The 23,677-nt window shown below is 39.2% G+C and overlaps 1 protein-coding gene across 1 annotated transcript in view; it reads left to right on the forward strand.

Annotated features, from left to right (window-relative positions):
* The window catches only part of SLC6A2 (solute carrier family 6 member 2), a 42,290-nt gene that overhangs the window by 12,970 nt on the left and 5,643 nt on the right, over positions 1-23,677 (forward strand). The window contains exons 3-11 of the mRNA XM_063313110.1: positions 2,876-3,107; positions 9,032-9,164; positions 9,653-9,787; positions 11,268-11,371; positions 16,417-16,541; positions 16,990-17,102; positions 18,601-18,729; positions 20,494-20,593; positions 22,447-22,547. Of these exons, the coding sequence (XP_063169180.1) occupies positions 2,876-3,107; positions 9,032-9,164; positions 9,653-9,787; positions 11,268-11,371; positions 16,417-16,541; positions 16,990-17,102; positions 18,601-18,729; positions 20,494-20,593; positions 22,447-22,547 (1,172 nt within the window). The remainder of the gene's footprint in view (positions 1-2,875; positions 3,108-9,031; positions 9,165-9,652; positions 9,788-11,267; positions 11,372-16,416; positions 16,542-16,989; positions 17,103-18,600; positions 18,730-20,493; positions 20,594-22,446; positions 22,548-23,677) is intronic.

Genomic DNA, 23,677 nt, shown 5'->3' on the forward strand with positions numbered 1-23,677 from the left:
TTTACTGTGAAAAGCAGCAATGAAACCAATCCACCAACCAACCAGCAGAGCTCAACTATCATCCCTGCTCAAACCCCTGAGGGAACAGCCAGACTTTTAGCAACTTACAAAAGGCTGGATGGCCATCTGAAACTCTGGAGTAAAGAAGTCCTCTGGAGATCCCCAATTTGTTCCACTACTCACTGTTTACTTTATCTGTCCACTCCCTTTTTCTTCCTCTCCCCCTCCCTCTTTGGAGGAAGATGAGAGTAGGTGCAGAGACCTCTGCCCCCTAGTCATCTGTGAAAGGCACATTGAGCAATGTGGGAAAAAATCCATCGTCCATTGAGTAAGTTTGTCTCCTGATTATATGATAGATGCAGTACATCCCTGTAATTTTCCTGGCACAACATGGACATAGCTTGTCACTGCTTTTTCTGGGATGGTTTTAGACTCCCATCTTAGCCAACAACCTTGATGTTTCCTGGCAGTTTCTCATCTAGGTACTAACCAACTCTGGCCCTGCTGGACTTTTCAAGATCTCCTAAGATCATCTGGGTGCTGTCACCTAGCTAGCTGATCAACACTGAGCCTCATATTAATTTGTATGATGTTATATGAATTTTTTTCTCCAAATTAATACTTTACATCATTGTGGTTTTCAAGGCCCCTGAATTGGCTAATTTTAGTTTGATTTCTAATTCAGTATTATTATTATTATCATCATCATCATCATCATCATCATCATCATCATCAAGTAAAGTGGTATGCATGGGGAGGGTGGAGGGGAGTCAAAATTGGCCAGGTGGTGGATGGAATACTGTGTCATCATGATGCCCCATCCAACCACCTTGCTGATTTTGACACCCCACCCCTCCTCCTATGGCTGCTGCTGAAACAAGTTTCTAAGTGGATTCAGGAAACAAACATGAGGTACCACAATATTGGTTTTAAATGCTAATGTGTGAAATCTGGAACTTGGTGATAAAGATATAGTCATCCTATTTGACACTGAGAAAGGAGTCATCCCACAATCACTATGGAAGTGGTGGTGGTGGTGATGATGATGATGATGATGATTTATTAAATGTATATGCTAGCTGACTCCCAGTGACCACAAATTTGATCTGAGTATCAAATTTAATTCCTTGGATCATTCCCAGCTACCCTAAATAGCAGACTGTGTCCAACATTAATAGGCTAAAACCTTATTTCTGAAAAGGTGACACTGGATCCATTGCTGAATAATTCATACCAAGGGTGTTATCTAAGTCTGTTTGTACACACTCTGATTTATATAGGGACAATTATTATCAAATTTATCACATTTCTTCACCGCGCATCTCGACAAACGACTCTGGGCGATTATTATTTAGCACTTATTAATCACACTTTAATATTGTCAAAAAGTCTACTTTGGTGGTCCCAGTTTAACACTTTGGTTTTATTAAATTACTATTCTTGTTTCTGTTTTGTGTTCATGGTTTGTTTTCTTCTTAATAGAGATGCCTCACAGGATTGGCCCTGGTACTACAGGGTAAATGTCAAATCAAACAGCTGTTGAATCCATTCTTGAGATTTGTAGAAAGTTTGGGAATAGTTATAGTCATTTATAACAGATGTTATTTAAACATTAGTTGAATTGTTTCCTGATCAGAATCAGCTAATTTCTTTCTCATGAGCTATTTGCTCATTTTTGGAGATTCCTACCCCACCTTTTAAAACAAGTCTGGGTGACAAAAATACAGTAGCAACAATGGAATAAATAACTTAAAAAAAAACAGACAGACAAGTAATATGATAAAAGCTGAAACCTATGGAGCAGTAGAGAAGGAACAGATGAGAAGTCCAGGGGGGGAGAAAAGGTAGTTGCTTGGCCCTAACAGGAAATCAAGGTTCAGTCCTTGGACCTTCAGGTAGTTCTGGAAAAATGCTTACCTCATAGCCAAGAAAGTTGTTGGCAAATCAATATCCAAAATTCTAGAATAGATGGATTAATAATTTATTCAGCATAAGATAAATGTCTTACAGCCTACCACCTTCCTCTCCTCTCCTCTCCTCTCCTCTCCTCTCCTCTCCTCTCCTCTCCAATAAAACTAATGCATTCCAAACACTTAAGCATTTGACAATGCTGACTTGTCTCTTCCAGTGTCCCCCTAAATTTTCTCCCTTGCCAAAGAGCCTTCTGCTTTTCTTCTAATGTTTTGGATTCTTTGAAAATTCTCTTGGTGGTATCTCTGAGCTCATTTTATTGCAGGATGATAGGAAGCTTGGTTTTATTTTTTGTTTCACGTCCCTTGGCCATTTTGTAGGCTTGCTTATTTTCTATGCTTCCCAGTTGAAAAAGTCCCCTGACCCACTGATGTCTTCCCTTGAGGCTGAAGTGTGGGAAACCAGAGAGGTAGAAGTCCACCAGAAAGGTTATTGTACAATGAAAGGCAGAGCATTCAGACATACATGCTTGTTGGCCACCTTCTAGTTAAGGTAATGGCTCTTCCACAGCTGCCACATTCGAGAACATCACCAGAATGTTCTTCTGCTTAAAAAAAAGAAAAGAAAATGGAAAATAATTTACTTTCTGTGAAATTTAATAAAATGGTTGTAAATGGATGTAGAAGAAAGCGTTGGCCCAAGTCTTATTGGACCAAGATGTAGCTGGTTAACTTATCAAATCTTTATGGCCCAAACCCACCTACTTAGAATGCCAGATTCTTGACTCTTCCACATTAACAAACACCCTACAACAACTATCCTGTTCCTTACACCAAACTTTGTGTCAGATTTGTGCCTTGTGCCAGAGAGCAGTGATGCCTCTTTCTAACCTTTGTGAATGAGATGATCCCAATGCAGTGCAGTGACCATCTTCATGTGTAATCTGTTTTTCCTTTGTCTTCAGGTGTGGGCTATGCTGTGATCCTCATAGCACTATACGTTGGTTTCTACTACAATGTTATTATTGCCTGGTCTCTGTATTACCTGTTTGCCTCCTTCTCTCTGGGGGAGCTTCCCTGGACTCATTGCAGTAATCCTTGGAATACCCCCAACTGCACAGACCCTAAAGTCAATACCTCCGTATTTGTCAATGTTAGCTCCAAGCTCAAGAATACGCCTGCTGCTGAATTTTACGAGTAAGTGTGGGGCTTCTCAGGGCGTTTCCCTTCTGGGGTGTAATATTTGCAGAGGCTGTGTTTTCTAGCAGAAAGATGTTAGTTCTTTTCTGGAGAATGACTATAAGCTCCCTGGTAGCTTAGGTGAGGAGCTGATCTAGTCCAGCCATCTGTTGATTGTGGTAAACCAGCTATTTCTGGGAAGTCTTGAAGTTGCCCTTCTAGACTGTTGCTGCCCCATCAGAGATACTCTTCAGCATACTTCCGGTGAATTTGGTAAATCTATACCATCATGGCTAATTACAAACTGAGGTTTGGAATACTGATATTGAGGTTTGGAATACTAATAGGAATAGAACCAAAATGATCCCTATGAGAAATGAGACCATGAGACCAGAATACTTGAAGATGTTAGAGAGACTGACTAGAATACCCCTCCCACAAAAACCCTTTTAAGAACCACAGGAGAAGTTCATACCATAAATTGAAAGTTGAGGGTCCATTTGTGATTGAGTCTGTTTCCCCATCCCACCAACCCTCCAAAACATCGTAACATCAGAATACGTAGTCCTTTCTTTCCTTTCATCTTCTGGTCAAAATGAGGTGATACAAGATGATTTGGGATATTGGTTGTTTAAAGGAGTGAGCAATTGCTGCTTCTATCTAATTGAAGTCCATCCATCCATCATCCATCCATTTTATATCCTATTTTATACTCATGTTATTTCCTCCAGGAGCTCAAGGAAGTATTCATAGCACCGCCTCCCCAGTTTGAGAAATTTTTGAGAAGGGTGTCTGTTTTATGATTTTTAAAGATCATAAAAGCAATAGGAAAAATATTACAAAAATGCCTATTACGTGTTCCATATAGTCTGACAACGCCGTAACTATTATCACGGTGCTCTTGAAAGTTTATGGATTTGGGATACAGAGCTCTCTTCCCAGTGTCATGACCATGGCTAAAATAGTCTGCTGATGCATATTAGCATTGTTTGTTTGTTTGTTTATTTCTCACATTTCGACACCGCCCATCCCACAAGCGACACTGGGCTGGTCCTCCCAACACACTGAGATTTCCTCAACTGGAACCGTGTCTCATTCCAAACGAGACAAATGGATTTTTGTTGTTGCTGTTGCTCTTGTATATAAACAGGCCTTCCTGTAACTATTGGTATCACGGTCAGGGAAGGGTTGATCATGCATTTCTGAGATTCAGTAAATGTTTCAGCTTTTTAATGGTTGGATGTCTTCCAGTCTTTTATTAAATAGTCCAGAACACTGCACAGTGCAAAACAGCAAGTTTCTGCCTATTGAAAAAATGAAGCATGAATAAGTAGGTGCTTATTATTTTATCTAGATAGTAATTATGGGAAGGGAGGAGGAGTAAAAGTGGAATGTTTCCTCTTCTTCCCTCTAAAATTGAACAGACATTAATAGAAGAATGAAGTCTGAAGAAGGTTGAGACTGTTCTTATCTAGCACCACTGGAAGATGGATTGATTTGTTTCTTTTTCTTTTCTTTTAATAAGGTCTGTTCGTTTAATTGTATGTTCTGTTTCTTGAATTAATTCTCTTTTCATTAAATAAAGAAACACTTAAATTTCAAAGCTGGCTGTCAGTTCACAACTTTTAGCCCTTTCTTTACTCAGCATTTCAATTACTATAAAGGATAATGTAAATTATCAATGCAAAAAAGCCTGCAGTTAAAAATACCCAGATTTGGGGGACAGTCAAGCTGGTGGATAGCTTCATTTTTTCAGCTGCCTAGTAAAGCAAGAGTGCCCAGCATTTTGGGGGCCAAAGGCTAGCCATGGGCCTTCAGAATTGAGTTCAAATTATAGTTCTGAAATCAAAGCAAAAACTCTTTTTTTGCTTCCATTTCCATTTCCACTTAATTAAAATCAGATATAGCCCTATGAACACCCTTTAATCATGTATTTATGTTATCTTTTTGTCAATTAAAAACTGAACTGCTGAGCTTGCCGATCGGAAGGTCGGCAGTTTGAATCCGTGTGACGGGGTGAGCTCCTGTTGCTAGTCCCAGCTCCTGCCAACCTAGCCGTTCGAAAACATGCCAATGGGAGTAGATTAATAGGTACCACTTCAGCGGGCAGGTAATGGTGTTCTGTTTAGTCATGCCAGCCACATGGCCACGGAAGTGTCTACAGACAAACGCCGGCTCTTCGGCTTTGAAACAGAGATGAGCACCGCCCCTAGAGTCGGACACGACTGGACTTAATGTCAAGGGAAACCTTTACCTTTACCTAACAACTTTTGGGATCTTAATTTGTGACATTGAGGTAGCCTTGGGCCTCATGTTCTGCATTTTACTTTTGGAGATGTTTTCATCAGTGCATAGATTGGGGGGGGCTGGTCAGGTAAAATTGAATATAAAGCTAATCTGTCATGTTCACTGATTCAGTGTAGTTTATACATCATAATGTTTCACATGCCATGGCGCTGACGCGCGTTTCTGTTTGGGAGGGAGCTGCTGTGAGATCTTGTACCAAGTTCTGTTTGTGAAATCAGTACAATGGAATGTGTTTGGGTTATGTTATCTGTTCAAGGCCTTTTCCCGCAGACCATCAGAAACTGTTAGGAGCACCTGGAATTGTGAACTTGAGAAGACTCTGCGGGGGGAGGGATTTCAATTGCACCGAGGGTTTTTAGTTTGAATTTGGTGCGCTTTCATCATTCTCCGCTTTCTCTGTGATCCTGCATACTGTTCTTTAATAAATCAGATATCTTTGAATTCCTGCTCATGAGTCTGATGGTATTTTAGAATAGGCAACCATTACATAATCCAAGCTCCATCTTCCATTCTTGGAGATGGAGGGAGTATTGCAGGAGAGGGATTTCTTAATCACTGTGTCTCTGTATGTATGCGTTGCGACAGAGAATCAGTGTGATGGCAAAGGTTCCTCATCCTACCTAATTTAGCCTCCCTCTGGATTATTATGTTTAGGAAAAGTAAAATATAGTAGGATGCCCAAAGAATCATCACCCACATAACAGACAGCATGGCTCAGATGGTCCTTAGCTAAAAGGGTTATCTTAAGGCAGGAGTGAGCTACCAGAATCCTCTGCAGAATTCCATAGACGTGGTTTGGAAGAGATTTGTTGACCTCATCTACCTAACTCTTGTGACTTCCCGCACTTCCATTAAATCCCAAGGGGAGACATCATAATGAAATGCTCCCGGGTGTAACACAAAGCAACCCCAGAAGTAGCATCTACCATTGCCTGCAGCTGTAAAGTCAGTTCAGATACTCCACCAAGAGATGTCCAAAAGAAGACCTCAACAAAATAGAAAATCTTTCACAGAGGGAAAAAAAAAAGGTTGAGAACCTTCAGAACAAATGTATTTATATCTTCGGATGCATTTGGTGTGTTTACACAGGTTTCTTTGCCCTTACGTCATTACTGGTTTGGTTTCTTTATTTTTTGTTTGCTTTACTTTTTCTTTTTCTTCATGACAATGCTTTGTTTATTTGCAATGCTTTGTTGATCCCTTTTGTAAATAAAAATCTAGAAAATAGGAGAGAGATTGCAAGGAGAGAGAGGAAGCTGCCCTACAGAAGAAGTGGCATATCAGGGAGGAACAGGGGTTGGTCATTCAGCCCTACCCACCTAGTGGTGCTCCATAGATTACTTGGTGCCTAACAGCCCTCAACAAAAGAAGCATTACCCCACACTGTCCTAGGATGAGGATGTTACTCTGAAGTATTTTCACCTCAAGGTCTGACCTTGCTAAGCAGTTGACTGTGATCTGTAGGCCTCTGTCTTCTCTGTTTTGGAGCAGGGTGTCTAGGCTTATTGTTTCTGGCTCCATCCTAAAGACCATGATGAAAAAAACAAAGGAGGCCCAACCCATTAAGGCACGTCATGTTCTTTTAAATTCTGCTTCCTGTTTAGGCTTCATTTCCTTTTAACTGAGCCCTAAAGAGTATGCTTTCAATATTGCTCACAAAGGAGGACTAGAGCCCACAGTGGGGAGCAGGCAAATGACCCTGCCCCTTTTTCCACCTCTAGTAACAAAATATTGCTTATCAAGTCCGCTGAGTCTCAAAACGATTCAGATGCATTCCTGAAGTAACCCTGTTATGTTCCTAGAGATGCTGGAGGATTTTGTCTAACTTTAAGAGATCCTCTTATGCAATACCACCCAAAAAAACCTATTTGGGGTGGAGGGGTCCTCTGCTCAGGTCCCCTCTGAAGGATTTGAGTCATGGTGCACTGGCCAGGAATGGGAGCTTCTCAGTAGCAGTGTCCATATCTGTCTTTTTTTTTTTTTTTTGGCAGTGGTAAGGGAGCAAAATAGGTGGTTTCATTGTTTTTCCTGAAGAATTAGTAAAAAAAAATACTTAATTTTACTACAGTCAGTGTCCAAAGTGAAATGCAATTTTAAACTGTTAGAATAAAATAAACTTTCCAAAAAAAAAAACTTTTAAAACAATAAGACCACAGAAGACATCTAAAAGACATACTTTAGCAAGATACTAAAACTATCAAGCAAATTGCTAACTACTAAAATCCAGAAGCAGTAAAATACTTCACTTTCTACTTCATGGTTACTATATTTTTAAGACACATGCAGTAAGTAATAGCCCTAGGAAGATAAGCATGAATATATGAATGAACATTTGTTTGCTATCATCGATTGTTACTTAGCATTGTAAAATCATAAAATGGCAGTCTTAAAATTCTGCCGAAGGGTCTATAAATTTCTAAACAAGGGAGAATATGTTATCCAGCAGTGAAGAGCAGTAGTGATAGAGTAGAATTTAACTAATCTTCTGGAGGTCATCTCTGAGGTGACTGGTAAGAGGGAAATAATAAAACCAGGATTTAGTTTGCTGTATCTTATGGTTTAAAAAATTGTAACCAATTGAATAAAGGAGATAGCAAAAAAAAAAAAAAAAAGATAGATGCTTTGCTTTGATTTCTTCCAAAAGACAAGGTCATATACATGTCCGGGTGTGCCTTTAAATTGCAATATTGTTTTTTTGTTTTTTCTCTAAACCATTCTGGGTTTCTTCAGGAAGAAGAATGGATGTGATTTAATTTAGGCTTCTCAATCTAATACATAGACTGGAATGATTATCTTCCCAAATGTGTAATTATTCTTCACACGGTTAATCTTCAGGTTGTATATTTGAATTTGGGACTGAAAACAGACAGACTTGGGGTTGGGGGCAGGGCAGGTGCTGACTTTAAATCTGAATGTGAATGCATTTTTTTTAAATTGCAACGTGAAACAAACAGGATGGAAAAAGCCTCTGAGAAACTGACATGGCTGAAATCAGGTCGTATTTGTGTGACAGAACCACCGCTGTCCTATTCAGATCTTAATTAGACAAATCCTTCCTGAGACCAGCAACTATTTTCGAACAGGAGTTCTTGAATATGGAGCCAGCACCATGTTTGAGAGGGATCTTGTTAACATGACCTTTGGTAGGTCATGCTTAACCTCCTTAACTGAAGAGGGTGCCTGTGGCAGAAGGCCACAGAAACTATGCAGTAGTTTTGACTTGTCTTGCCTTAAGAGTTCAGCATCAAGCAAACTGTATAGATATCTTAGTGGGAAAGACCACAATTCATTGGATTTAACACTGATGGTAAACTTCGTAGCTGTCATGAGTAAGGACAGTAGCGTCTAGATAACTGTGTAGCACACCCTGAGCAATTTGGAGAGTGAAACGTTTCTGGGGAGAATTCCTCCTTTCTGGGGACTTTGTGACTAGTTCCCAAAACAATGGAACGATATATTACTTCCTGCTCTCTTGTCTCCTGTTTCTCCCAGATAGTGAAGGCCTGATTCTGAAAGTGAGTTCACTCATCTTAGCAAAAGTAGGTGGTGTTTCCACAGGAGAACAGGGAAAGGCAACCAGGTTCTCCGCCATACAAGATGATCTAACGCTTGCTCGTCTGTCTTTCTTCGGATAGGCAGCGAGTGTTGCAACTTAGCCGTGGGATTCAGGAAATTGGCCAGCCCCGATGGCAGCTTGTGCTGTGCCTCTTGGTGGTAGTGATAGTCCTGTTCTTCAGCCTGTGGAAAGGTGTGAAGACTTCTGGAAAGGTAGGACAATGTTTTTAATTTAAAACTTTAATGTACTGGCTTGATTCCATTTGGATATCCAGAGCGGTATATAACTATGATATTGTATAATACCAATGACTGGTATGTTCCTAATAGAATAATTTTAAGATTACTAGATCAGGGCTGCCGAAGTCCAGATGACCACTCAGTGGTGGTAGAATGTTCTTAACAGCCATGTAGTGGAGATCAGGGCTTTTGTATCCCAGATAGGGTAGCCCTACACCAGATACTATTCAAAGGGTAGAAATGGTGTGTTATATCAGATATAATGCAATATGTTATCAATTATGGAAGATAATTTTTTGAAGCTGTGGAGACTCCCATGTCATCAATATTAGGCAAGATAAAACGAATAATCTGGTTCAAGAGGTAACAGCTTCCTATGTTCCTGATAGATACTTGCATTTTTAATCAACGTTTTACTGTTGACAGATGGATCCTTTTGTTTTAATGTGTTGATCTTATAGGTTGTATGGATAACTGCTACATTGCCTTACGTTGTACTATCTGTGCTATTAATCCATGGGCTCACTTTACCTGGTGCCTATGAAGGAATCAAAGCATATCTCAACATTGATTTTGGAAGACTGAAAGAAGCCACAGTAAGTGCTCCATACTTTCAGTTTTTAAATTCACATTGCAGAGATGATTGCAGTCAAGATCCTCATAAAGAGACAAAATGTTCAAAGGATGTTAACTTATTATTATAAAAATATAGAAAACCCAGCTTGTTTTAAATATACCTTATTTGTATTTCTTTGTTTGATTTCCCAGCAAAGTATGTCAGAAGTAACCAGGACAGTGTGCATTAAAATACGAACCTCTTCAATTCTCCTGTTCAGTTAATAATCTCTCAGCCAACTTATTATCTTCAGTTACTTAATGTTATTAAGAGAATGATGGCCAATAATATCTTGAATGGACAGGTGCCCATTCAATGGGTGGAACAAAGGGGCCAAGTGAAGAAACATACATCGCAATATTGCAATGCAAATTCTGCTCCTTAAGTTCTTGCATGCAATGCTGTAATGCAAGTATGAAAGGGGGGGCTTGCATTGTGACAATGTCACATCTTGTCGTTGTGGCATCATTGTGGTTAGGAATGGACATTTATGCTTGAATGATCTGAACTAAACAATCTGTAATGGATTCTTCCCTCTGAAACCCCCCACCCCCATTGCAAAGAGTTATATTTTTAGTGAATCTCCAGCAGAGAATGAATGATAGCTGAGCAGATGTCTAATGTTTGAAATTAAATGTGTTCTTCACAAAAGGAGGAGCAGTTGCTTCTCAAATAAAGCCTGCAGTGTCAGGAAGAGTGAATGGCTTTGTGCCATTGTTCTCCAGAAGGAGCTTCCTGCAAACATCTTGGTGTCTGTGGATTTTCTCCAATTGTTTTCTCTTCCTTAGACTATAAATCTGTAATTTATTATGTGTAAGCACGAATCATACACCAGGCCTGTGCCAGAGCAACGTTCGTAGCAAGGCGACACTGAAGCTTAGAAGGGAGGCTGACTGGCTGGCTGGCACTTCTTGTAAAAATATTTAGTTAACTAGAAATAGTTTGGGACAGTGACCCTGGGCAGTAAGACTCACTGGTGAAGTCAATACTGCAGAGTAAAGAGTTCAGGATGCATAGTTTTGGTGTAAGTCATCATCAGAGAAGGTTTCTTCACAGGGTTGATCTAAAGATTCAGACTGCATAGGGTAAAGATGAAAAAATAATATGATATTTTTGTTACTGAGAATGGACAAATGTTGTTGTATGGACTACACAAGCATTAGACTTCTCTCTGAATATGGGATAATTAGCCAAATCCAATGTATGTTAAAGCAATCCTGACATTGATTTATGCCTTTGTTAGGCTTATGCCCTGCCATTCTTCAAGAGCTTAAGGGACCTTCCATGGAGTTGAGCTGAGAGAAGATGGCCCAAAGTCATTTAATCAGTTTCACTCCATCAGTGAAAGAAGCTTGACTGTAGCTTTTGAAATTTCTGAATATTGCTACATCCTTGTCCATTTGTCCTGGATCTTAAGGAACGAACACCTTAAAAATACATTCACAATTTTCTTTATGTAGGTATGGATTGATGCTGCTACACAGATATTTTACTCCTTGGGAGCTGGGTTTGGTGTCCTCATTGCCTTTGCAAGCTACAATGAATTTCACAACAACTGTTACAGGTAAGTTGTGCTGACTTGACTTGTCTGTGCATATCTTTCATCTTTTTTATCGTTTTTTTAAAGCTATTTTCATACACGTAGACATTAAATAGGGAATCAGCATGCATCAATCCAGTCGCAAGGTACTCATTTTTGAAATTACAGTGTTTTTATAATTAGCAGGTACTGTAATGATTGCCTATTCAAAATCACCATCAGACTCACACAGGGCTTTCATGGATACCTGATTTAATAATGAAGAGTATGCAGGATCACAAGCAAAGCTGAGGATAGGAAAAGTGCGGGATGTCTCCCAATAAAGCCCCAAGCAACCTCCTCCCAAAGTCAGTACAATTCCATGCCCTGCAGGTGCCCCTAACAGTTCCTGCCGGTCTGCGGGAAACGTCCTTGACCAGGCAAGATAACCCAACGTGTATTCCTCATTCTTCACTCCTCACATTGCATCGCAGCCCGGCACAAGGAACAGGAGCAGCCCCCTCCCGTACAGCAACTCGTGTCAGCCCCGTGGCATGGGAACCCGTTACGAAGTTTTTCAGGAACATTGGAACAGTAACCATGATGGGCTCCTGTTATATGTACAGAGATGCACATAAGTGTATATATATTTATACCACTTTTTGATTTATACAGGCAGATTATAGTTCCAACAATGAGAAAAAGAATCCTAGTACTAACTCACTTAAAATCCAAAGTGATATTAAACAATGGAAAAGTAACAAAAGTAGCTTCACTGGAGTTTAGTTGCCAAGCTAAAAGATTAGAAGGTCAGGATAAATATCAAGGTCTTTCTTTAGCATAGGAGGGGATTAAATCTGGCATCAGGTGAGTCTCTTTGGCGGGAACATTTTAAAATTAAGGCTCAGCATTTGCCTCCAGCCCAGTTTGTGATCATGAGAAGGTCTGGAGAACCTTCATGTATCTTAGAAATCGCCCACTTGCATTAATCATGGAACAGAGTGTCATTGAAGATGAGCAGCTGTGGCCAAGCTGCCCTGTCCAAGGGTGGACTTGTTCTTCATGCATTTTCAAAGTAATACCCTGTTGAACTTGGCCCTCCAATTTCTCAAAGGTTTTTTTCTCCAACAACTCTTCTTCTCTTCTGCCTTATTTAGAGTTGCTTTAGAAGTTCTTTGGCTTTTCTTCTGAACAGACTTAATTGTTGCACAGTGACGGAAGGACTCTTCTTGGTGTTCGTTTATTTGTTTATTTGTTTTCAGTTCCACAACCCTCCATCACTTTTTACCTTTCCTACCCACAGTTTCTGGTCCTAAAAAAACCCTTGGGAGGGTCTGTCTCACAACATCTTTCCTTGGGATTTCATGGAAGTATAGGAAGACAGGAAGACTGCAGACTACCAAAGGATTGATTAGACACATTCCTTTTCACTCATCCCCTAACTATGAGATATAGAAGAACACTTGGTTCCACCAAAACTTTGTACCCCAAAACTCTCTTGGGGGGGGAAGGATCATAAGCCATTTCTTTTCCATCATATTAAAAGAGAATCTGGGGAAAAAGTTTAGACATTTGGGGTGGGGTGGGGATACAGAACTGCCTCAATCATTCATTCAAGTAAGTATTTTCATCATTGTGTCTATTCCCTTGTGTGACCAGCCCCTTCATCTGCTATGCAGAATTTAATTTAAAGAAAACAAAATCCATGTTTTGGTTTTAGCATCCCAGTAGTTTGCTTTTGATCAGAATTTGGTTTAGGGTCACTTTAGATTTGCATCATGTAGTAGGCGTGACACCTCTAATCACACATGCTTATCCAAATGACAATCATCTGCCTTTTGAATTAGATTACCATTAATTGTAGCCAATCGCTAGGAAGCAAGCCTTTGAAAAAAGGAGAGAGAAATGAAACATGTCCAGCATAATTGCTTTTATCCTGTAATCTGAGTAAATTTACCATGGAACATTTTAAAAGGAAAAGAAAACACACGTGCAAAATGAAAAGCCAACTCCACCCTGGATCTGTTGGAGGAAGGATGACTTCCTCCTGAGGCAGTAGCCTCAATTGTGTTAACTTGTTTGGTGATCATTAAATGTGCCTTCTGGCATTTTGCTAGTGTTTCTCTTTCTCTGCCAGACAGAGTAATTTGCTCTTTCTGAAATATTCATTTCTCTTTAACCCTTGAAAACAATGTTTGCTTTTGAAACAAGCCCAAATATTTGGTCTTTATTTATTTAATTAAACAGAACAGGAGAAAAAGAAAAAAATAAAAACAACAACAACAACATATATAGGTTTCTCGTACATGTGTACATGTATATAAAATATTACCCAACAATTTTCTTAAAGGATGGCTGTGTTGCATTATAATCATCCATGCTTAATCTATTTCTGTAAGCAACTAATTTCTAATTTATTTATTTATTTATTTATATTTCAAATTTCCATCACCGCCCATCTCTCCCGAAAAGGGGACTCTGGGCAGTTAGGCAAGTAACATCAGGTCTTCAATCCCCACTGAATAAATGTGGCCATAAATGCTGTATCTTTTTCCAATATCGAAGGACAGGTCTCTTAGCAATAAGAAATGATACTATCCAAATATCAATTTCCATCTACTAAGCAAAGTTGGTGGGATGTTCCCACAGTCACAGTTAGGATTATCAACCAGCCCCCATTTATGTTTCCAATATCGGCACCTGCCATGATTAGTTTGAATCCGATTAAGCGCAGTCCAGTTTTTCCTTGGGAGATCAAAGCCATAGGGGCGTTGTGCTGGATCAGACACTAAATTAAACAGACCTGGGTTAAAAGTTGCCCACTCCTGGCGCCATGCTGTCTCAATGACAGAGTCTTCTCTGACTAATTGCTGTCCAAATTTCCATGGCTGTGATTGTGGGAACGTCCTGCAAACTTCACATCTCATCGCGATGGAATGCCCCCTCAGAAGGTTTCCTGGCTCCCTGCAAGAACTGCATCATTTTGAGGGGACTGCTGTCCAATGGCTAAACAATCTAGATATTCGGCCATAGGCTTAATTACTTTAGTAACTGCTCATACATGACTTAATTTATTCATAATTCTATTCATCGTTTGCACTGTGTATTTTTGAAATAATTTATTGTCCCAATGTCATATATTTTATACACTTTTATATATTGTTTTTGTGATTTTATGCAACAATGCTGCATTCTGCTATGCCATACGAAATAAATAAACAAAATCTACTAAGTAGATTTGTTAAATCAGCCATAATCTAGATCTGTTGAAATGTTTGAGAGAGACATTGATGGTTTCCCTTTGTCTAGACAAAACAGGACTCTCCAATTCCTTCTTCCATTCAGTCTTACAAATTAGCAAATTAACTTCATTTATCTATAACAGCATTTATAAAGATTAATTGTGTGTTTTTTTATCTCATAAGATTTAGTGATCACTTCTAATCATTTAGGTATCTCTGAAGTTGAAGATGCCACTGGTCCAGATCAAGATATTGGTAGATGTAGTTGTAAACTCTGCCAGCAGACAAGTGATATTTATCCTTTAACATAAGAAATGATAAAAAATTAATCATTATTATCCATTAATTCATCTAAAGTATAAATTCCAGCATCCTTTCAAATCTTCCATATAGCAGAGAGAAAGAGTGAGATCAATCTGGATTGCCTGATAGCATCGATTTAGCGAGAAAAAAAGGATCAAAATGCCATTTTCCAAAAATAGAATAGCCCAATTTTCAAATCTATGTAGCAGTAATAGGAGGTGTATACAATCAATTATATTCCGAGCCACAAACGATCCAATGAAGTAAAAGTGGTATATGTGAGTATTTCAAAAGGGCCCAGGAAGGAGAATATATACTAAATGAAGCTGTCCAAAATACGTTACTAATCCAAAGTTGTACATAATGATATAATTCAAGGCTTTTGGAAACCAAAGCCCCCCATCTAAGTGACAGATGCATCTTTTTTCAAAGATACCTTCTTCGGAATTGAAGAACCCCATACAAATTTATGGAACATTGTATTGAAGCAAGTGCAATTTGATTCTTATTTGAAAAGAGAAGAAGAACTTGACTGTTGACACCATGGAAAACCTATTAATAGTATTAAGCAAAGCAATATCCAATGGAGTGTGTAGTAAATGAAGAGCCTTAAGGTAGATCCAGATGCACTTTAAGAATGTATAGGAGTTTAGGGAGAATGTAAACTGGTAGAGCATCTTCTTTCTATGAAGCAGGACCAAGATTCGATCTCTGGTACCCCAAGAAAGAGTGCTTCAGCTTGTCATCATTAAACCAGACTTTCCCCATCTGTTGTTGTGACTGCAATTCTCACAATTCCAATCCTACTTTTATTTCTGATTCCACCCTTCCTCCAAGGAGCTCTGGACTGTCTTCTTCCAGGGCCAGTTCTCACAAACACAGTGAGGTTGTTGTTTCATTCGGAAGATGCAAAGGAGTAGAATGCAATGGCAAATGTTTGGAGAGCAGAGCCCAACCTTTCTCTCTAATGTAGTCCATTTCTCCCCAGTGTAGTGGAAGATGTAGAATTGCTAGTGTATTGAAGTAGAAGACAGCAGCCCATCTGTCAATATCCATATCCAAACTTTGGAAGGCACCATTTATTCAGACAACAAAATATTTTGAGTCAACTCAATTCTAAATTGCTGATGAACCTAGTTAATCCAAGATCACTTTTTTTTAAATGAATCAGTGCTTTGAATTCAGATTTCCTAGGTCTTGGATCAAACATAATATCTTATCTGAGATCTCAGAGCCATTTCTCACTTGACTCGATCACAGCCCTTGCTTCTTCTTCAGCTCAGTGCTTTGAATATTGCTTGACAAACTAATCCAGAACTGAAATCCTATCATATGTGATGTCATAAATATCAAGTTGGTCCCCAAAAGTCTAGATAAAGGTTGGGAGAAAAAGAGAGAAATGTACAGTATACCAGATTGATTTATTTCAGTTTTGCGTCTGGGTCTACAAAAAAATGGCGCTGAGCCCAGCTCTTTTCTTTAAAAATATTAAGAATGCCTTTTCTTTATTATCCTCTTTCTTTTCTCAACTTTTGGTTTCTCTAGGGATGCACTGATGACAAGCACAATCAACTGCGTCACCAGCTTCATCTCTGGCTTTGCAATTTTTTCTATCTTGGGCTACATGGCTCATGTATACAAAGTCAGCATTAAAGATGTGGCCACTGAAGGTAAGACGGTTTCTTTCATACAGCCTCATCTCCCTCAATGAACAGTTTTCCATTTAAAATCCTTAATTATCCATCACTCATCGATTCTTCTCTTCGTATAACAAGAGTGCCTAGTTAAACAAACCAGACGCACCAACAAACATCAAAGAGATGCCTGTCTTCTGATTTAAATTTCTGAGAATCTTGCTTATGGTTCTACTCTGAGTTTCCTTTTTAAAAAAAAATCCTATTCTAAATTGTGTTTAAAGAGATGTTTCAGTGTAGTGATGACTTATGATGGGTGGAGCATAGTGACCCCTATTGACCAATCACAAGTATTACAACAAATGATATGCATATTCAACAAGAGAGATGATGGCAAGGAGAAAAGATGGTGTGGAATGGTTAAGCACCTTGCCTTAAGTTTATAAAATCAGAAAACCCATGTTTTAATTTCCTTGTTTCTTAGGAGCTGGGCTAGTTTTCATTCTTTATCCAGAAGCTATCTCAACACTCAATGGATCAACTTTTTGGGCAGTTGTGTTTTTTATAATGCTACTTACCCTGGGCATAGACAGCTCTGTGAGTATTTTATTTATTTATTTATTTATTTTTCAAACTTCTATTATCGTCCATCTCCCCCAAAAGAGGGGGACTCTGGGCGGTTTACAATAAAAGTATTCCCTGTTCTCTTCCTTTTCCTCTTGGTAACATTTCAATACTAAAAGATTTTAATTCTAGTATGATACTGTATATATCTAAAGAGGCGAGGGGGCAAGGTCTGCAGGGTGTGGCTAAGGTGGTGTGGTTGAAATTCCATCTGTTGTGTGTGTGTGTGTGTGTGTGTGTGTGTGCAATTCACATAAAAAACAGGCAGAGCTTCTATCACACCACTGAGACTGTGATCTTGACTGTTTTGACCACATCCTGCAGACATCCCTGTAAAAAGCAATTATTCCTGCTAACTCATCTCTATTTCCCACTTTCCAGATCTTATTCCTTGCTGCTCCTAAAGGTTCCCTATAAGACTGTGATAACTCCAATAAGTTTTAAAAACTTATTTCACTAGAAAAAAACCCTGAAGATTGCAAAAGTGGAGTTGAAGATTTTGCTGTACCTTCTATAGTGATGCTGCATTAACACCTGATTACTCGGAGTTTTCTTTTTTTAACAAAACACATCTCCCCTCCTCTGCAACAAAAAATAAAATGTTTGAGATTAGCCAGTGATTAGAAAGATCTTCCAGGTCAAGGGAAAGCTATTTTAGAAAAGACGTTACACTTTACAACTGCCTCCTTTAAAATGCAGGGACACAGCCTACACTCAAGGAGGCACGGCTAATCTCTCCTAATCATGGTGCCAGTCCAACTTGGAATGATTAACCACTAAACTGGTCTCTGGGCAGCATACAACCTATAGTCAAAACAATATCACAGCCATCTGAACTCTTTAAAAAAAATAAAAAACAAAATAAATAAGTTAAATAAAAACAAAACCATGGGAGAACTTCCATCTAAACACAATACAACCATCGGGCAGGCTCCCCATGGGATTCCCAAGGTTGCTGGAAGAACCATGTTTTCCGCTTTATACTGACAGGTAAGGTAGGAAATTCCCCAAGTGCACCCAGAATGCCATCCAGATCCACCAAGTGCCTGGACTGACATGTGTACATTGCTTTCTCTTTCATCCTCCAAGATTTTGTTCTTGCTGAAAGTGAATGGTGATCATCTCATGCAAGGATAAACATTGTTCAATCTGTAAAGTTAATGCTCATGGATGATCATTAGCTTTGAAGACATCTTTGTCTTTGAAGAGTAGACAAATTTAGATTGTGTAATTAGGAATGGAAACTTCCATATTTAGAAGAAGAATATGCTAGTCATTTCTCCAACACCTGGTAAATAATTTCCTTTTTGCTGGTTTTGAAATACTCCACAGGCCATCCTTGGTACTCTTACTAGCCAGTGTTAGAACTGAATTACCCACTAGGTGGATGTTGGTTTGTTCCAGCCAACTCTTTCTTAAATGGCCAACTTTTGATGACATGTCTACCTTCTCCTCTTTCTCCCAAACTTAGATGGGTGGCATGGAAGCTGTCATTACTGGTTTGGCAGATGATTTTCAAATCCTGAAGAGAAATAGAAAGATGTTCACACTTTTTGTCTGTATTGGCACTTTTCTGCTTGCTCTCTTCTGCATAACCAATGTAAGTGCACCATTTGGAAGTGGTTCTTTTGCAAATAAAATAAAATGCAATGTAGATGGAGGTGTGTTAGGTATGCAGGCTGGTTTAACTAAAGACCTTTATAGTTTGGGAGCAGATGACTTCAAGAACCGTCTTGTGGAACCATGGGGTTCTAGGGTGAAAGCTGTACAAGAATGGGGTCAAGGTACAGGAAGGCAGATTCCAACTGAATGTTAGGGAAAGCTTCCTAAGACTAAGAGTTTCCTAAGAGTGGAAACAGTGACCCAGAGACATGGTGGGCTCCTTAGATGTGTTCAAGCACAGATTAGACAGCCTTCTGTCAGGGATGCTTTAATTTGGCTGCCTGCACTGAGCAGAGGATTAGACTTGATGCCCTAAGTGGCTCCTTGCAAGTCAAAGATTCAAGGTTTCCACCATTATTTGGCCCCTGTAAAGCTGTGAAGTTCTCTTAAAACTCTGCAGTAAATGGTCTTTTTTAGCCTAATGCATATCTATTCAAGCACTTGCACTGGTTTTCCACTTGGGCTGGTTCATTCAGATGCATCTGTGCTTCACGTACAAATAAGTTACATCATGTAGAAGAATGGCTTCAGTGAAACAGAAAGAAGAAATCAAATAGATATTTGCTTGTTTTTTTAAATACTATATAGAACTATGTTTTAAAAAAAGGGACAGAATCAGAACCACAGGATGAGCATAGAACAGTTTGGCCACTTTATGAAGCTGGTGTGAAGCTGACTCTTCCTACAACATTCTTCTTGCTGATGCTCAAAACGTTCTTATACCATAATGTGGTATGAAAATCATCCCATCATCTAGATTTTCTCCATGGAGCTCTCCAAGAGGGCAGCAAGGGAGGGGAGCAAATAAACACACATGGGTTGCAATGTCTCAGTTCAAGCCACTTGACTTATATGCTTGCATGCAACATCAAGAAGCAAGTATGAAAAGCCAGGGTTTGTCATGCACATTTGTGCCATGGACATTTCATCATTTCAAACCACTGTGAATGCTTATGCCCCTCCCTATGTAAATGTTTTTCTCCTTTCTTCCCCGTCTATCACTGTGGCTATCTATTACCTATCTAGCCTGTGTTTTATGTTGAATGTTCTTACCTTGTAGGAACTGATTTGCTTGTAGCTTAACTATTTTATTTTCATTATGTTTTATGTATATAGCCTCCTTAAGTTTTACCATAGGACTGTGTGATACAAATAGATTGAATGATTCTATAAATAAACCTCTCTTCCTCCTTGTGCATTTGGTAAATGTGGGTACGCAATGGTGGTGGTGGGGTCTCTTTAAACTCACCTCTTGTGTGTTGCTGTCTCTGGATCACTTTCTCAGTTCCTGGCAAAATCTTTCTTGTTCTTGCTGCTTATGTCCTTGTTTTTATAGCAAGGGATAAAGATATATGATATGCAGGTTTAAAAAGTAAACAATTAAAAAGTGAAAAACCCATCTGGGTCACAAAGCTGGGGTGGAATGAGAGGAATAACACAAGACAGAACCACAGTTTGATTTAAAGGTAAGTCCTTCTTGTGCGCTAATGCTCCCATCATGGGAGAAAAAGATCCATAGGGACTGTTTTATATTACATCTGTCTTTACTAATATTCATTCAAACTTTGCTAGTGTTGAAAATGGCCATTTACTCATTTCAGGAGCTGAGCAAATTAAGTTCTAACTCACTCAAGCCTTGAGCATTCAACCATGTTCCTGAAATTATATTTATTTTACAAGCTGTTTCTCTCTCATCCTTTAGGGGGGAATCTACATACTTACCCTGCTGGACACATTTGCTGCTGGAACCTCCATCTTGTTTGCAGTTTTAGTGGAAGCTATTGGTGTTTCCTGGTTTTATGGTGAGTGATTAGAATAGCAAGATTAGTTCTTTTATTTGATGACTGCAGACAGACAGTGAGTATGCCCAAAAGCTGGGTTTAAACTGCACCCAGGGTCTTCATTAAGGGAGGAATCCTGCAGAAAATTTGCCCCAGGACACTCTCCCTCACAGGGAAGCTCCATCTGAAGTGTGGTTGGGGATTTGTAAATTCACATGGATTGATGGATTTCATTTGAAGCAATTGAACAGACCAGTTAAAATATAACTGCACACATTCCCAGTTCCTGTGCCACTGACTTCAATGGAGGAAGAGTAATGGAGGAAAAAAATACATTGAATGAAGGTGAAATGAGGAGAATTTCCTGAAGGGAGATGGGGCTGAAAGGGACTTTCTGCTCTGGAACTTCTCAAAGACCTTCATCTCTGACTGCAGATGTGTGGGTGAAGGCTCATATGAACAAAAACATCTCTTCCCAAACAAAAGCATTTCTGTTTGTAGAAACACATCAAGAAGGGCTCATCTTCACAGCACATTCTTCTTTATTTTACTTTTAGTTTTAGGGAGGTATTACCATTCAACATCTGAGAATAATCTTTTGCCTTCTGCACGGCTCCTATATGTCAACAGCCACTGGACAAAAACATAGACCACTGTTATAAAAGAGACATTGGGAGATTAATCCACACAGAGGCAGACATAACTTTCCTGATGTGTCCATGATCATAACACAAGCCACCCAAGGCCTGGTCTCCTTCTGCAAATTGAAATACATGCACTTGGATAACCTAGACTGTAGAGGTTGTATTCATTATGACTGTGATTTGCAGGGTTTACAAAATGCAGCTAGGCAAACCTGAGGGAAATAGCATCTTAATCACTCATGTCCCTGCCAAGCTGTGAGTGACAAAAGCCTGTGACTAGCAACCTCAGAGGCTGGGAGCACAGATTTCATGAGACCTTCAATTATGCTGTTCCCATCTTGTTGAATAAATGCCTGTAATTGCAGGGCATCAGAGACTCGGCTAGAAAAGGTAGTTTCAGTTCTTTCCCTCAACCAGATGCTTAGCTGACAGCTTGTTTGGAATCTCCAGGGGCACTTCAGATCCTACAACTTAAACCTGACTCACCTAGTGTAGCAAGGAGGCCTTCTGGGAAGTATAATTCCACTGGCTGTGTCCTGTATTGACCATCCAATGCTACCAGGAACCTGTATTTGCACAGCAACAGGTGTAGGTGCCCAACGCTTCCATAAACCTGTACTTGATGAGGCAACTTGGTTCTCTTGCCAGCAACATCCATTTGAAAATGGGGCACCAGAAACAGCAGAAGCCAGACATCTCTGTGAAAGAATTCCAAAATGGTGTGATGGCAATAAATTCTACCTGTGAACATTCATATACAAAGAAAAAACTGGTGCTTTGGCTAGACTGGGAAGTTGAAAAAGACACCCCAGCAGGATGCAGTGACAAACCATTTCCATATTCTCTGTGAAGGCATCAACACTCAAACTCAACTTGAGGGAATCTTTCACTTGTTGGGGGTGTACTTAACAAATTTTGGAAGTTTACTTTTTAAAATCATGCTTGGGCATATTATGTGTCACCTCATCAGGGGTCTGTCAATTTTACTTTTTGGACTTTTTCCCTGGGAAAAATCACATAGGAAGTGGCAGTGATCCTAGGCCCTTAAATTAACAGGATGGCCTTAGGATGATGCATAGTGCTATGTGGTCAACCACATATTTTTACATCACATCATCAATGAGGGCATGCAAAGCCAGTTGATACTGTATGCTGTGTTTTCTTGATGCGACTTGAAATAACCAAGATATGATTTCTGTTTCTTTCTTCACTATTGTGGTCAATCTTCAGGTGTGGACAGATTCAGCGAAGATATCCAGCGAATGATGGGTTTCAAACCAGGCATCTACTGGCGATTGTGCTGGAAATTTGTGAGCCCTGCTTTTTTACTGGTATGACACTTCATTGTTCCTTAGAAATGTTTTTTTCCCCCCCAAATGTCAGGTAAAGTGACTCTGAAGGCAGTCCATATTTGAATGGGAACATTAGGAAAATTACATTGAAATTCAAAGCAGTTTGCCAAGAAAAATTATTTCAGATTCTGTCTTTTGTTGGAAATCCTTAGACCCAGGTTTGGTATTGCACTACTGCTGGATTTCCTACAGAGAACAGAGGCATGGAATAAATCCATGATGTGTGGACTTCAGATGTGCTCCAGATGTGTGGACTTCAGATCCCATAATTATCCACCCACCATAATCATTGCTAAGAATTCTAGGAACTGGAGGTTGCCCAGAGTACAGAAAGCTGGATAGGATGGCTTTCAATCAATTCTATTTTTTTCCATTTTTTAAAGAGGCAATAATTGATGCATAAATGCATCATATATTCATAACTGAAACTTCAGCAGTTATAAATATAGCAATAGAAATGCGCAAAATAGACTGTTCTGGTTTTTTGAGAATTAATTAATTAATTATCATTTTCCTGCTTTCTCCATTTCTAACTTTGGTTTGTCTATTCCTGTCACAGTTTCAGAACTATTCTTTTTAAGCTTGCACTAACATTGTTTTTAGGGACATTCCTTCAAATATTGCATTATTCTTTGTTATATTCTCTAATATACAGTTCTGGCAAAGAACGTCCCATAATACACTGCATTTTTGTACAATATTGTCATGAATGGATACTTTTTTGTTCATATTCTCTAATATAGGTTACTTTTCATTGGGAAATGATGCTGAAATATTCAGGGAAATGCATTCAAATATTGGTCTGAAAATGTGAAATGAAGTAATTTCAGATTTTTCTGTCATCCCAAGATAGCAGCAGTGGTGAAGGGAATTTAGACGTATGGGAATAATTCTAAAGGCCGACTTTGGAAGTCCATAGAAATGTATGATTTAGTAGAGGGTCTGAATTCCCAAACATCTTCATTTTAATGCCTATTTATAGCTGATGGTTCCCTAATTCCAGGTGACCTCAAGATGTTTGTAGGCTTCAACTCCACAGTCCCTTATCCAGCATGGCCACTGCTGAAAATTCTAGAAACTGAAATGTAGATGCCTGGAGAATACCAGGA

Source organism: Candoia aspera, chromosome 11, assembly GCF_035149785.1.
Source record: "Candoia aspera isolate rCanAsp1 chromosome 11, rCanAsp1.hap2, whole genome shotgun sequence".
In the NCBI taxonomy this organism is placed as follows: Eukaryota; Metazoa; Chordata; class Lepidosauria; order Squamata; family Boidae; genus Candoia; species Candoia aspera.